Source organism: Prionailurus viverrinus, chromosome A2 (genome assembly GCF_022837055.1).
Source record: "Prionailurus viverrinus isolate Anna chromosome A2, UM_Priviv_1.0, whole genome shotgun sequence".
NCBI lineage: Eukaryota > Metazoa > Chordata > Mammalia > Carnivora > Felidae > Prionailurus > Prionailurus viverrinus.
Window position 1 is genome coordinate 7,302,951 of NC_062562.1, and position 14,412 is coordinate 7,317,362.

Genomic DNA, 14,412 nt, shown 5'->3' on the forward strand with positions numbered 1-14,412 from the left:
GCCTGCTCCCAAAAACATTCTCCCCCTGGGAGCCCTCTGCCTGTCCCTGTGGGGTGGCCTGAGGTGACGTGGGCTTGTGTCTTGGTAGGAGGAGGAAGAGGAACAGCCGCAGCCAGCACAGCCTCCCACCCTGCCTGTTGAGGAGAAGAAGAAGATTCCAGATCCAGACAGCGATGACGTCTCGGAGGTAGACGCCCGGCACATCATTGAGTAAGGCATCCCTCCCCAGCCTCCTACTCTGCCAGCCCCCTTTTCAGGCTGGCAGCAGAGGGCTGTCAGGACTCCGGCCTCTCTACGGACAGCCCTCCCTGCTGTCCAGCCCGCAGACAGCAGACATTGGGGACTGTAAACAGACCAAATGGATTTACTTCGGATTTCAGTCACTTTCATAGGCATTGAATAGTCAGTCTATCCATTGACATGGTTCATCTTGTGCTTAAGAGGTAGTTAGTTGTACAACAACAGCCACCTCAGGCTGGCTCCCCAGGCCGCCCTCCCCACCCCACTCCCTCCCTGGAGGAGACTGTTTCCAGCGTCGTGTGTCTTCAGAGACAGTTCGTGCAGCAGCAAGCAAAATGTGTGCATGCGTTTCTTTTTACTGGTACACGTGTATCTATCCAGGCCCACTTTTCTGCCCCTGGCTTTTTTCACCGAAAGTTTTCTCTCGGAGGTGACGCTGTGTCTGTACGCAGTGTCGTCAGTGACGTTGTGTGTTACATCTTCACGTGTTAGCCCGTCCCTAGTGGCGGGCATTCATGTTATTTCTCATCTTTTGCCCTTAGAAGCACAAGTACAGTTAATATATCAATGTAGTTGTTGCTTATGGTACGCAATTAATGGATGCTTTTGAAAAGAAACTGAGAACTGAGAGTTGTGTACGCTCTAAATATGACATTCATCTAGAGCAAACATGCAGTCCTTTGAAATCCTTAGAGAAATAGGGAAAAGCCCACTAAGCTCACTTACAGATTCTTAAGGAGATAGAAAACCAGAAACCACAGCACACTATAAAACAGCGTGACAGAAGTCGGATCACGTGTGTCTGTCACATTCATAAAATGTAATAGTTTCAAGTCACTTTTTAGGAGCATCTGGGTGGCTCAGTCGATTAAGCGTCTGACTCTTGATTTTGGCTCAGGTCATGATCTCACGGTTTGTGAGTTCGAGCCCCGCGGTGGACTCCGCGCTGACCGTGCGGAGCCTGATTGGGATTCACTGTCTCCCCCTCTCTCTCCCCCTCTCTCCCCCCCTCTCCCCCTCTCTCCCTCTCTATCTGCTCTTCCCCCGCACATGCGTGTGCTTACGTGCACTCTCTTGCCCTCTCTAAACAAAAAATAAAGTCACTTTTTAAAAGAATTCCAGGTTAGATCATAAAACAGCCACAGTATAAATGATTCTGGTCTTGTGTGAGGCCGTTCAGTGTGCGCTTTCATTTTAGCCTCACGAGTGCTCAGTAGAGAGAGTGGGCTGGAGGACGGGCCTCTGGCTGAATGATGCACTCTTTCTGTGATGTGGCAGTGACTTGATTCCTGTTCCGGGAATGTGGGGTCGGGACCCACGGCCCCTGAGCCCAGTCTTGGGCCCCCCTGGATTAGTAGTTGCTGCCTGGCCCTCCCTCAGACTGTCTGGCTGCACTTTGGCTTATGTGGCTGTCAGGCCGTGGGTCTTTGGGCAGGAAGCATGTCATCACAGGTGGGAATGTGTGTCCTCATGGTGTTTCCATCTTAACTCCCAGGAATGCCAAGCAAGATGTTGATGACGAGTACGGTGTGTCCCAGGCCCTGGCACGGGGCCTGCAGTCCTATTACGCCGTGGCCCATGCTGTCACCGAGAGAGTGGATAAGCAGTCGGCGCTCATGGTCAATGGTGTCCTTAAACAGTACCAGGTAAGGTCGGAGGGGCACATCCACACAGCACTCCTGGGGTTTCCAGGGTGTGGGTGGCTGCCGAAGTCACATTCCAGTCTTTGTCTCTGGACATTCGCTCTTCCCCTCTGAACCTCCGTTTTCCTGATCTGTTAGCCTAGCCTCCAGGAGGAGTTGAAATTGTGCAATAAATCTGGATCTGCTGGGTGCTTAATGTATGCCGGGCAGAACAGGAGGCTGCTATCTGTTCTCTTCTAAGTGCTAAACAACCCTATTTAGTGCGTGCTTCCATCTCCGCACTTGGCGGACGTGGGGGGCAACCGAAGAACAGAGAGGTGCAGTGATTCTGCAGAATCACACAACTCGGGAGTGGCCAAGCCAGGACGGGCCCAGGCGTGGGCGCACGGGTGCTCGGTGCATGTTCCCCGGAGCCCTGCAGTGAGGCAGTGAGGGCAGGGAGCTTCAGTGTCGGGAGCCGGTAGCCCTGCTTTCTGTTGGCCGTTCCAGGTAGAAACTTAGCTGTTCGGATGTGGACCAGAAAAAGAGATTTTGTAGACACATATCACCAGCACGGCAACCCTGTGATTTTGCAGGAGTGATTGCTGAGGATAAGGATAAGTAAGAAAGGACTGGGCTGATTGACAGCGAAATACCAAAAATCCCGATGACCACGGGTGGTTCGTGGCCAGGACAGACTTGTGCCTGGCCGAGCCGAGTCTCTGAAGTCCAGGGAATGCTCTCGTACCCGACTCGGGCTTCAGTCCCGGCCGCTTGCCTCTCTCCATGCAGATCAAAGGCCTGGAGTGGCTGGTGTCTCTGTACAACAACAATCTGAACGGCATCCTGGCTGACGAGATGGGCCTGGGGAAGACCATCCAGACCATCGCCCTCATCACGTACCTCATGGAGCACAAGCGGATCAATGGGCCCTTTCTCATCATAGTACCTCTCTCGTAAGCGCTCTCGTCCCTGGGGGGTCTGGGAGGGTCCAGCGGGAAGGCCACGCGGCTCGGGTTCACATCACCTCATGGCTTCTTGAAAGACCCCGTCTCCAAATACAGACCCATTCTGAGGGGACCTGGTGGGGGGGCACACAACTTAGCACCCAGCATCCTTCCTCTGGTTTCCAGGGGCAGGATGGGAGAAGAGTGGGTGATGGAGGGCCCGCCTGTCATCCCTATTGGGGCAGCTCTCACAAGATGACCTTGGAGTGCTCTTTAAGTCCACCAACCGGCACATTGCACACAAGGTGTGTGGGAGCCAGACAGGCTCCCGCTAGCAGAGTGGACGAGAGCCATTTGAGGAAATATCACTACCTCTTCCTCCCCGGGGCACAGGGCCCTCTGGTCCACCTCCCTTCCTGGCTCTGGCAACCCCGGCACTTAGTGTGGTAGGCTCTGGGTCCTCCAACCGAGTCCCGAAGAGGCTCTTACTCACCACCTCTTGGCACTGCTGACCTCCTCCTCCCGGCAGGCAGCCATGTGGGGCCAAGATTCACCAGCTGCCCTGGGCGTCCGTCTTCCTAGGTCAGCACTGCCACAGCATGGTTCACCTGCCCCAGAGCTTTTCTAGAAGTCCTGGGGCTGGTTCTCATTGACCCCGGCTCTGGTTTCATGTCCTGCACCAAACCAGTCCCAGGCCAGGGGACGGTCCACCCTGATGTGGCCAGGCCTCTGTGTACGCGCTTGGCCTGGCCCTGGAGGGAAACCCCCTGCCTTCCGCCAGCACTCAGCAGTGACCGCTTCATCCTCGAATCGGCTGTCCGGGCTGAGCGCTCAGGCGCCGATCCCACAGGAAATACCCTCCCGCTTTGAAGATGGCCAGGCTGCCAGAGGCCACGCAGCCATGGCTGGGGGTCCCAGAACTCTCCCAGCATTTGCTTGGGCAGGTTTATTTCTTCCTTTTGCTTTCCCTTCCTTGTACTCGTGTGAATTTGGCTGCGCTGCTGGAACAGAGCTGCACAGAAGGAGAACTGTTCGCACAGTGCGGCAGAAGGGCCCAGGCTGAGGACAGACGGCCTTGCCTCCCCCTCCCCCGCGGTCAGACCCAACTTCTCAGCTTTCTGTTGCATTTCTCCATGTGCCGTCTCTCGGCCCACCAGGGACTGAAGTCCCCCCTTTTTGGGCCCCTCCCCCCAAGGTGTAAGGTGTGAGCTCATCTCCACCAGAGTGGTTCACCCCCGCGTGCTGTCCTATAGCGTGGGTGTTTCGTTTTCATTTTAACATTACTTCATTTATAAATAGTTGTAAAATCAAAATAAAGATTTTCTGTATGCCTTTCACCCAGCTTCCCAAATCTTTGCAGCTCCAGGGCAGTTCTAAAGGCAGCGCTGGTCACGAATCTAGAGACCTCATTCACATGTTGTCTAATGTCCCCACCGACGGCCCCTTTCTGGTCCAGGCTCCTACTTTTGTTGTCGTGTCTCCGCGACGTGTCTGTGACATTTCTGCAGTCCGTCTTCATCCTCGATGATGTCGACACTTGAATTCTGCTCGGGCGTTAGTAGGCTGTCCCTCAGACTTTGTTTGTGTTGGATGCCTGGCCCTGAAAGTCTGGTAAGAATCCCCGAGAAGGGATGCTGTGCCCTTCCTGGGGCCATGTTTCAGGAGGCACGAGAGATTGAGAGGCCCGGTCAAGGGAGAGGATAACTTTGGTCTCTGTTATGTGGTGCCTGCTGGTTTCCCCGTGTGATCCTAGGAGTTTTCCTTTGTAATTCAGAAGTCCCTGGTGGGGAGGCATTTAGAGTCCATGGAAGTGTCCCATTTCTCATCACACTTTGCCCAGAGATTTCTGCATCCATCAGATGAGTCTGGCTTGAGACACCTACCCCAGCAGGAAGGGCTGATGGTGGTTTTCTTTCCAGTGAACCTCCCACACTGTGGGAGATCCACTGTAAGGAAGAACTATACCTTCTCCATGTACTTCTGATGTGTATAACTTTTTTTTAAATTTTTTAAAATGTTTATTTTTTTTTTATTAAAACTTTTTTTTTTAACGTTTATTTATTTTTGGGACAGAGAGAGACAGAGCATAAATGGGGGAGGGGCAGAGAGAGAGGGAGACACAGAATCGGAAACAGGCTCCAGGCTCTGAGCCATCAGCCCAGAGCCTGACGCGGGGCTCGAACTCATGGACCGCGAGATCGTGACCTGGCTGAAGTCGGACGCTTAACCGACTGCGCCACCCAGGCGCCCCTAAAATGTTTATTTATTTTTGAGAGATAGAACGTGAGCAGGGAAGGGGCAGAGAGAGGGAGACACAGAATCTGAAGCAGGCTCCAGGCTCTGAGCTGTCAGTACAGAGCCCAATACCGGGCCCAAATTCACGAACCATGAGATTGTGACCTGGGCCGGCCACTTAACCAACTAAGCCACCCAGGCGCCCCTGTTTTGTGTAACTCTTAGCTGAAACTGGCAGAATGGAGACTTTATTTTCTTGGTCAGATTATTCCAGCTTTGGCCTGTGGAGACCCTTCAGGTTGGTTCCCGTTTCCTTCCGACATGTCCCGGTCACTGTGTCATGCTTGGTATTGGCTTGAGAATCGTTTTAGCTTTCGAGAAAAGTTGCAGAGGTACTACTGAGAGCCCTGCGTGCCCTCCCCCGGTTACCCTGTTGTGAATAACATCTCACGTGACTGGTACGTTTGTCACAAGTCGGGAGCTGGCACTGGCACATTACTGTTAACTCCAGTGTTTACGCCCCTCTCTCTACTTTTCTCCTGGCATCTGGCTGCTGTTCTAGGACCCCACACTGCAGTCAGCTTTCTCAGAGCCTTGGCCTTCTGTGGCCAGCAGGCACTTCTCACATTTCCATGTTTCTGTTCATCTTGACGGTTTCAAGGAGGACAAGCCTGGTGTTTTGTAGGATGTCCCTGAATCTGTCTGTCTGGTGATTTTTTTCATGCTTGGACAGGATGCTCGGTTTGGGGGCTAAAGAACACAGGGGTAAAGTGTCCCTGTCGTGACATCATATCAGGGGCAGTTACTGTCACTGTGCCTTGTCACTGGTGATGTTGACCTTGATCACCAGGTTGAGGTCCTATTTGTCAGGTGTCGACACTGTGAAGTTACACTTTCTTCCCTCTTCCATATTGTATTCTGGAATAGTCACTGAGCTCAGTGCCCATATAAACGAGGAATTAAGCTCCACCTCTTTGAGGGAGAAATAGCTCTGTAGATTCTTTAGAATTCTTATGTACAGAGGATGTATTTCTTCTCCCCATTTAATTTATTTAATTATTTTAACCACTTTTTTTTTTTTAGCATTATTTATATATTTTGAGAGAGAGCACGGCAGAGGGGCAGAGAGCGAGAGGGAGAGAAAAAATCCCAAGCAGGCTCTGCACTGTTAGCACCAAGCCCAACGTGGGGCTCCATCTCACAGACTGAAATCATGATCTGAGCAGAGATCAGGTGTCAGATGCTTGACCGACTGAGCCACCCAGGGGCCCCTACTTAATCGCTTTACGTCAGTGTGGACTCATGGGTACCGAGTTTAGACCTTGGTCTATACAGCAGTAGTAGTTTATCTTGTGGCTCGGATCATTCCAGCTTTGACCGCGGGGAGCTTTCAGTTGGGGCTACTGTGTCCCTTTGACAGGCCCCCATCATTGGGGGGTATCGAGGCACCTAGTTGTTTTTGGTACCCAAAGGTGCCCCCAGCTCAACTTGTATACTTCCGGCCTAAGGCCTAGAATCGGCCATTTTTTCTAAGAGGCCCCGGTTTCTCTTCTTAGAGGTCAGTATTGGAGACGAAGAGCTGGGTGCTGGGTGTGCCTGGTGCCCCCGAAGTGTCGTTGCTAGCGGGCCCTGTCAACGCCCAGCTCTGGGCGATAAATATACGCGTTTATCTAACGTGATTTCTGTGTCCGCTCACGTCCAACGGCTGTCTCTGCCTCAGCCACAGAGCTCTTTCTGGGCTTTCTTACTTGTTCATCTGCAGTGTACGTGGATGGCTGTGTGTGCACGTACAGCAGTTTCCAGGTAGTTCATCTGTGCGAAGCAGCTTTACCGATTGGAGTACAGTGTTTACATCCAGTTCCTTTTGTCTTGTGGCACAGTTTCCTGTCAAAATAACTTTTCCCAAGGTGCTTTAAGTTGCCTTCAGCGAAGGGACGCTGTGTGTTGATCTTCAGGCTTTTTACACCCACGTCCCACCCAGACAAGTGCCTGGTCGTTGGGATGACCTCTCCTCTGGGCCAGAAGAGCTCCTTTTGCCCGAGGGAGCTGTTTTAGACATTGAGCGTCCAGCTGTCACATCTACCCACTGAGACAAACGAGTTTGCTCGTCCTGCCTCCCTCTCGGTCTCTGTCTCCCAGCCTATCTCCTCAGTCTTCCCTGCCCCCAGCTGTCTTGGCTCTTCCCTCCCCCCCCCCCCACCCCCACTGCACACGTTCCCCACACCTCAAGTTTTAGCCCTCAACTTCTTTCTTGGTGCCTTGACTGTACACCATTGCTCCATACAGTAGAATCCAGACTTGAGAAACTGGACCAGGGCAGTCTTGCTGATCCTCGGTAAGGGGTAACCTAGAGCCAAGCCATCTGAGGCAGGCCCAGTGGCCCCAAGATGCCAGGACCCACGCTTTGACAGTTTTTTTGCTCAGGACTTTTGCTTCTAGCCTTCTTACCTCATGGTTGCAAAATGGCTGCACTGCCTCCGTCATTTCATATGGGTTCCCAGGGTGGTGGACAGGGCAAAGGGCAGCTGATTGTCCCCCCTACCCCCTCCTTTGAGTACTTTCCCCAACAGCATCTTGAACTTCATCTCATTGGCCCCAACTAGGTCCTCCCTGTTGGCCCTGGTTGCTGAGGAGCCTGGGAGCTAGGGGTTTACGATGAAGACGGTACCACCCTCAGTGGAGCTTCTTGCAGTGGAGAGCTGGCTGAGCCACAAGCAATCTCTGCCACTCAGCCTCTGAGTCCTATCTTTACAAACTAACCAGACTAGACTTTTTGAGTAAATTCCCTTTCTCGCCGGAAATTGTATATCCCAGTGTTTCCCAGGGAACCCACCCACCCCCTATGAACTTGGCTTTATTATTGTCGTCACCCTCCTGAGGCTCTGTCTCACAGTCCCCAGTGAATCGTGCCTCCTCATCTACCCGCCAGCCACCCCCATGCCTGCTCACGGCTGCTTCCTCTCTCTCCCCACTCTTCTGGCCTTGCTCCTCCCATGAAGGAGCAGACGAGAGTCTGTGTTGCTGCCCTGCACCCAGCCCTTCACCCGAGGCCGGCACACTCTCCCCATCTCCGTTGTCTGCTGCTGGGCAGGAACCTGCAGGGGCCGCCATTTTCATTTCAAGGTGCACAAAGAACGTGTGGTGTCTCCCCTGCTCCCCGGTGTCTGGAACACACTCTCCAGCACGGCTCTGAGCCTGAAATGAGCCACTGTGGGTCTGCGGTTTTCCTGGGAGCTGGCTCATGACGCGTGGCACGTTCTCATAGGGGCCTGGGACCCCACAGCAGTGACAGGACTGGTTCCCAGGTTCAACTCCTGGGTCTGGCCTCCTGCAGCCACTGGTTCCAGCCGGGGGCCGCTCTAGGCTCCTCCTACCCAGGGCATCACCCCCTCGTCCCCCACGCAGTCGGTTACTTGGCCAGCTTGAGCATCACGGCCAAGTCGGCCTCATGCCCCAGTGAACATTGGCTTAGATGGGAGCTGTTGATGAAAGAATTAGCACCTGACTGCCCCTTCCTTATTTCCATCAGCACATTGTCAAACTGGGCATACGAATTTGACAAGTGGGCCCCCTCCGTGGTGAAGGTGTCCTACAAGGTATGTCACAGCCTGAAGAGATGGACGTGGATGAGGGCAGGGGAGGGGTGGGGAGGACAGGGGAGGGCAGTCCACTTGCATGACTCACAGGTGCATATGCCCACGTTTTCCTGTGCTGTACACACGGGACCATGCTATTCGTGAGGGGTTTGGATCGTTTATTTCACAGTGATGCTTCTTTTTATTTATTTTTATTTATTTTTTTTTTAATTTTTTTTCAACATTTATTTAATTTTGGGATAGAGAGAGACAGAGCATGAACGGGGGAGGGGCAGAGAGAGAGGGAGACACAGAATCGGAAACAGGCTCCAGGCTCTGAGCCATCAGCCCAGAGCCTGACGCGGGGCTCGAACTCCCGGACCGCGAGATCGTGACCTGGCTGAAGTCGGACGCTTAACCAACTGCACCACCCAGGCGCCCCAGTGATGCTTCTTTTTAAGTGATGCCGTGGACTCAACATGTGGCATCCGGTGACATCAGCGCATTCACTGCAAGATTTTGTTCTTGTCACCCCGGCTTTGGTTAAAACCCATTCACGTAGAAAGACTCAATGAGTGTACTGTGGTCTGTGGGACATGGGACTTGTTCATCCCGCGAGGAAGACACTCATTGTGCCTTTTGTGTCAGTGGGGAAACTGAAGCAGAGAGGGCAGCCCGGTTGTGTCCTTGGCTGCCAGGCTCCTAGGTCCAGGCTCTTCACCCTGTGCCGGGAGGCTCTAGGCCACATGATGTGGAGGAGGGGGTCCCAACACCAGGAACAGTGTGGGCAGGGGGAACTTGGTGCGTTTAAGGAGCTAAGAATCGTTCTGCTGGCAAGAACTTCTGGGACCCAGCAAAGCTCCGTCAACCTGGAACGTGAGCCTGGAGAAAGCACCGTGTCTACATCCTGGGGCCCTGGTCACAGGCTCAGTCTGGAGTTTGGAGCTGGGGAGGGGCAGGGCAGGTTTGCTAACCGGGGAGAAGGCTGGAGCTACGTGTCTGGGAGTGCTCACGGCGCCCGCACGAGCACGGGAGGCCCGGGGGGGGGGGGGGGGGGGCAGAGGCCCTGGTTTCCAGCTTCGAGGCCTCAGAGGAGCCCTGGGAAGAGGAGGGAGCTGATGGGCCACTGAGCAGGGGGCAGGTGTAGCGCAGGCGACAAGTTGGAGGACAGGCCCAACAGCCTTGCCCGGCGCCCTTCTGTGGCAGCCCCGGCAAGGTAGGTGTCAGCCGCCGTGGCCTCAGGAGGCTGAGGTGTGCATGCCTTCTCTCCCTCGCAGGGTTCTCCAGCAGCCAGGCGTGCTTTCGTCCCCCAGCTCCGAAGTGGCAAGTTCAACGTCTTGCTGACGACTTACGAGTACATCATTAAAGACAAGCACATCCTTGCAAAGGTAGTATGTCCTTGTGTAAGACACACCAAGCCCCAGACAGTCACGTGATGTCAGGGAGCACCTGATCCAGGGTTGTCATGTGTGTGTCATGCAGACTAGCTTCTAGGAACTTCTGCCCAAAGAGCTTACTCACATAGGGTACCTCCTGACCCGTCACCAGTCCTGTCCTCATTATGCCTGGCAGGGTAAGGGTGAGGCCAGCCTTGTCTCTGCCTGGATCTGGTGGCCATGGCCTTCCATCCCGGGTGGCTGTGCCACCCCCACCGTGGCCCTCAGGACCCAAGCCCACAAAGCAGCTATGATTTTGGCATTCAGGGCTGAGGACTCGTGCTCCGTCGGTCTCGGGCTGGCATGTGTTTGCTGGGGGTCTTGCAGGCCTGGAAGCCTCTTGAGTGACACTGTTGTGAAGGCAGCTGTAATCAGGCCATCGGTGGATCACTGAGACCATACCTTGACCCGGGTATAAAACTCACATGGTCCCTTGCCTACAAAAAGGTCACTTTTCCTGGTTTGGAGGCTGAAGATGATGCAGGTGTTCTGACCACTAACCATCCAGCACAGGTTAGGTCGGGTGATCGAATTTTTGACTCAGGGATGGAGGTGTTCACAGGTCACCTGTAGGGACTTCGTCGCTGTGACGATTCGGGTGCTCCATACCCATCTCCGGTGTACAGATGAGGGGGCTGGGGTCCATGAGCAGGCTCTTCCCCTCGTGCCTGTGGTGCAGGCCACCCCTTCCAAGCCTGCAAAGCCTGGCCCGTCCCAAGCCTGAGAAAGTCCTTACCTGGCAGCGGCATTAATGGATGTCAAGGCCAAGTGACGGGGACTCCTCCTGGGAGACGGCTCCCTTTCCCCTGCCCCTGTCAGCTCTGCCCTGTTTAGTCCGGTCACCTGACACGCATCGCCTGTCTCAGGCGTCACTGTGTCCACGGGAGGGCGGAGCTGAAGCACGGAGCAGTTGGGAGGCTCGTCACGGTGTCCTGCAGACTCAGGCTCACCGTGAGGCTGGACATCGAGCCAGTGTCTGTCGGTCCTATGGTCACCAGCAGGCTCTGGGCACAGCCCCAGCCCCTCGGAGCTCCCATTCTGAACTACCTGTACTAGTACTGCCTTGAGAGGCACAGCCTGGTGGTTGGAAAACGTACCCACTTCTGAGCCACGTCCCCTGTAGACCCCCCACCCCCAGCCCAGGGCCCTCTAATCGGCAAGAGGTGTGTTATTTGTAGTATTTTTCTGTGCTGCGTCCAAGCATATGTAATCTGGGGGGAAACCAGAGTACTTTCCTGCAAAGTGCGTCGTTCGCCCGACAGCGGGTCACGGGCATGTCTTCTGTGTGTCTGTCTGCACCGCCTGCTTCACGGAGGCCCTGTTATGTGGCTGTCGCTTGTCAGGGGAACTTGTTACGCCCATGTTCTTCACCTAAATCTGCTGTTCCGGCTGTAGGCTTGCCTGAGAGTTGGGACATTCTTGCTAAGCTAGGGGCGACCCTGCTGCTTCCCGTGCCCCCCCCTCCCCCCCACCACACAACCTCCTGCTCTGGGGCCCCGCAGATCCGTTGGAAGTACATGATCGTCGATGAAGGCCACCGCATGAAGAACCACCACTGCAAGCTGACGCAGGTCCTCAACACGCACTACGTGGCCCCCCGCCGCCTGCTGCTGACGGGCACGCCGCTGCAGAACAAACTGCCCGAGCTCTGGGCGCTCCTCAACTTCCTGCTGCCCACGATCTTCAAGAGCTGCAGCACCTTCGAGCAGTGGTTCAACGCGCCCTTTGCCATGACTGGAGAAAAGGTGTGTGTGTGCAGTTGGCTCCGTGCTGGCGGTAGGTAAGGCAGGGAGGGGGGCCGTGGTCATGGGAACTTTGCCCAAGTGGACAGTCCCAGGCTCGGCTGGCTTCTCTCAGGTGTCCGCTGAGTGCCCCCCACAGCGGGCCAGGCTTGCGCTGGATGCCAGGGCGGGAGGCCATGTCTTCGTGGGGCAAAGCGGCCCCGGTGCCGGAACTGAAGGGTGGAGTGAACTCTGGGGAGTCGCTCGGGGATTTCCTGACCCTGTGCCTCATGTCCAGGGAGGTGACAGCAAGGAATATGGCCCTGAGGTAGCTGTGGCACTGGGTCCACGTCCCAAGGGTCCTGTGGGTCCTTCTAGAGAGATCAGATTTCACCCCAAGGGTAGCAGCAGGCTCAGAAGATTTTAGTTAAAACAGCAACACAGTCAGATTCTGTATACTTTGTTTTTAACAAGCGCTGTGATTAACGTCTCTCCATGTCTATGTGGCTGGGGATGGCATTGTCAGCCTGAAGACCAGACATTGGCCCGAGGAACCAGGTGTTCATTGCTTGATGAAGTCTCCAAGCCGGCTCCCAGTGCACGCCTCCTGTGCTGTTGGGGTTTGAGGGGGGCTTATGGGCAGCTCATATTTTCTGTCGAATGAGGCTGCATGGCTAGAACCTGGTGACTGAGGAATGGGACACAATTGCAGAGGTTGGAGGTTAATGAGGAGTGTCACTGCCCTCGGTGGCTGGGCTCCCTGGAGCCACCAGTGTTTCTGGCCCAGCCAGCTGGTTCCCATTCCTGAGGGTCTCCATGGGCAGGTCCAGGTCAGCTGGGGCCACCTTACTGTCATCCACGAGGCCCCCTCTCCCTGGCTCCAGTGGAGACAGAAGCCCTTCTGAAGGAGACTGTGGCTTTTCCAGGAGGAGCCCCCAGTTTTCAGACCCCCAGGACCCTCATTCCAAGCATATGGCTCTTGTTTCATTTATTTTCAAGGTTAACAGCAGTTCTAGAACTCTACTATGAGGTAATCAGGGGGCCCAAGAAAGATAACTTTAAGTCTGGTCTATTTGACTTTTTTATTTTTATTTTTTATGTTTATTATTTTTGAGAGACAGCATGCTCGCGCATGAGTTGGGGAGGCAGAGAGAGAGGGAAACACAGAATCCGAAGCAGGCTACAGGCTCTGAGCTGTCGGCACAGAGCCTGATGCAGGGCTCAAACTCACAAGTTGTAAGATCATGACCTGAGCTGAAGTTGGGCACTTAACCCACTCAGCCACCCAGGCGCCCCTTTTTAAAAAAAAAATTTTTTAACATTTATTTATTTTTGAGAGACAAAGAGAGACAGCACGAGTGGGGAAGGGGCAGAGAGAGAAGGAGACAGAGAATCTGAAGCAGGCTCCAAGCTGCGCAGGGCTCAAACTCATGAACCATGAGATCATGACTTGAGCCGAAGTCAGATGCTTAACCAACTGAGCCAGCCAATTTTTAAGAGTTGAATTTGTTAGCATTATAGCAGACACCTTGGGAGAATAGCGTTTCTTTCCCTCTGTCCCTGCTATGCTGAAATGAGAGAGGAATTAGGGCTCGCAGCAACAGAGCCCCCCAAGAGGATCATTCGTTTTACAGCAAATGTTCTGTAAATGTGGTTCTGTCCCACTTTCCTTGGGATATGTTGGCGGGTCTCCAGACACATGAGTTTCTATTATTTGTGGGGAGGCAGCCTGGTGTGCTGTGTGTTTCTTTTCCTAGTAAGGCCTATGGGGTGTGGTTCCCTGGAGCCTTGGTTTCTACACACTAGGAATCCTGTGGAAGGTCCCACGTCCTTACACTTTTCTAAAGGAAGGGGGTGCCCCACCATGCTCCTTAAAGCATAAGGCATCCTGAAACAGGTGCTGAGGGCAAGGTGACTCTAGATGGCCCTGTGCACCCCCCTCACCCCATCCCCACCCCTTTCCTTTGGAGGTAACCTCGGTTTGCTTGTCTCACGGGGGTGCCAGGTGGACCTGAACGAGGAGGAAACCATTCTCATCATCCGTCGTCTCCACAAAGTGCTGCGGCCCTTCCTGCTCCGGCGGCTCAAGAAGGAAGTCGAGGCCCAGTTGCCTGAAAAGGTAACAGATAGTTTTGAGTGGACAAAGCCATGGTGCAGTGTCGTGCCAGGGGTTTTCCGGCGTAGGGCCAGTCAGGTGGCGCTCAGGTGATCGTGGCCCTGGTCTCGCTTCGGCATTGTAGTGTCCATGGGGTGTGAGGACAGCCACTCACTCAAACGTGCTGGGTCTGCAGAGTGGAGGCGGGTGTGGATCAGAGTGGGGAGGCCGCCTGGCATCTGTGGATCAGACGCCTGGCCGGGTCCTGTCCCATCACATCCTGCGGTGCTTAGAGGCTGTGGGCTGCTCATGAACCCGCTCATACCGCAGGATGGCTCTGGCTTCTTGCTCAGGGTCCCAGTCCCCCAGCTGTCCCCCTAGACACCCTCTCCTCCCCCCGGTGGGACATGAATTACTTGCCCTTGGTTTTCTGGTGGACTGGAGAGAAGCTTTGGGAAAGTAGTCAAGTTGCCCCTTCTGGGTCAGCACATCCTGTCTGTGTTTCTCTGTCCCGCTGTACCTACCACAGCCTGTCTCTCCT

The 14,412-nt window shown here is 54.5% G+C and overlaps 1 protein-coding gene across 10 annotated transcripts in view; it reads left to right on the forward strand.

Annotated features, from left to right (window-relative positions):
- SMARCA4 (SWI/SNF related, matrix associated, actin dependent regulator of chromatin, subfamily a, member 4) overlaps window positions 1-14,412 on the forward strand; it is a 90,113-nt gene that overhangs the window by 42,220 nt on the left and 33,481 nt on the right. For all 10 annotated transcript variants that reach the window (XM_047827912.1, XM_047827903.1, XM_047827920.1 and 7 more), the window contains exons 14-20: window positions 89-210; window positions 1,736-1,886; window positions 2,655-2,818; window positions 8,574-8,640; window positions 9,897-10,007; window positions 11,558-11,800; window positions 13,782-13,895. In XM_047827912.1, the coding sequence (XP_047683868.1) occupies window positions 89-210; window positions 1,736-1,886; window positions 2,655-2,818; window positions 8,574-8,640; window positions 9,897-10,007; window positions 11,558-11,800; window positions 13,782-13,895 (972 nt within the window). The remainder of the gene's footprint in view (window positions 1-88; window positions 211-1,735; window positions 1,887-2,654; window positions 2,819-8,573; window positions 8,641-9,896; window positions 10,008-11,557; window positions 11,801-13,781; window positions 13,896-14,412) is intronic.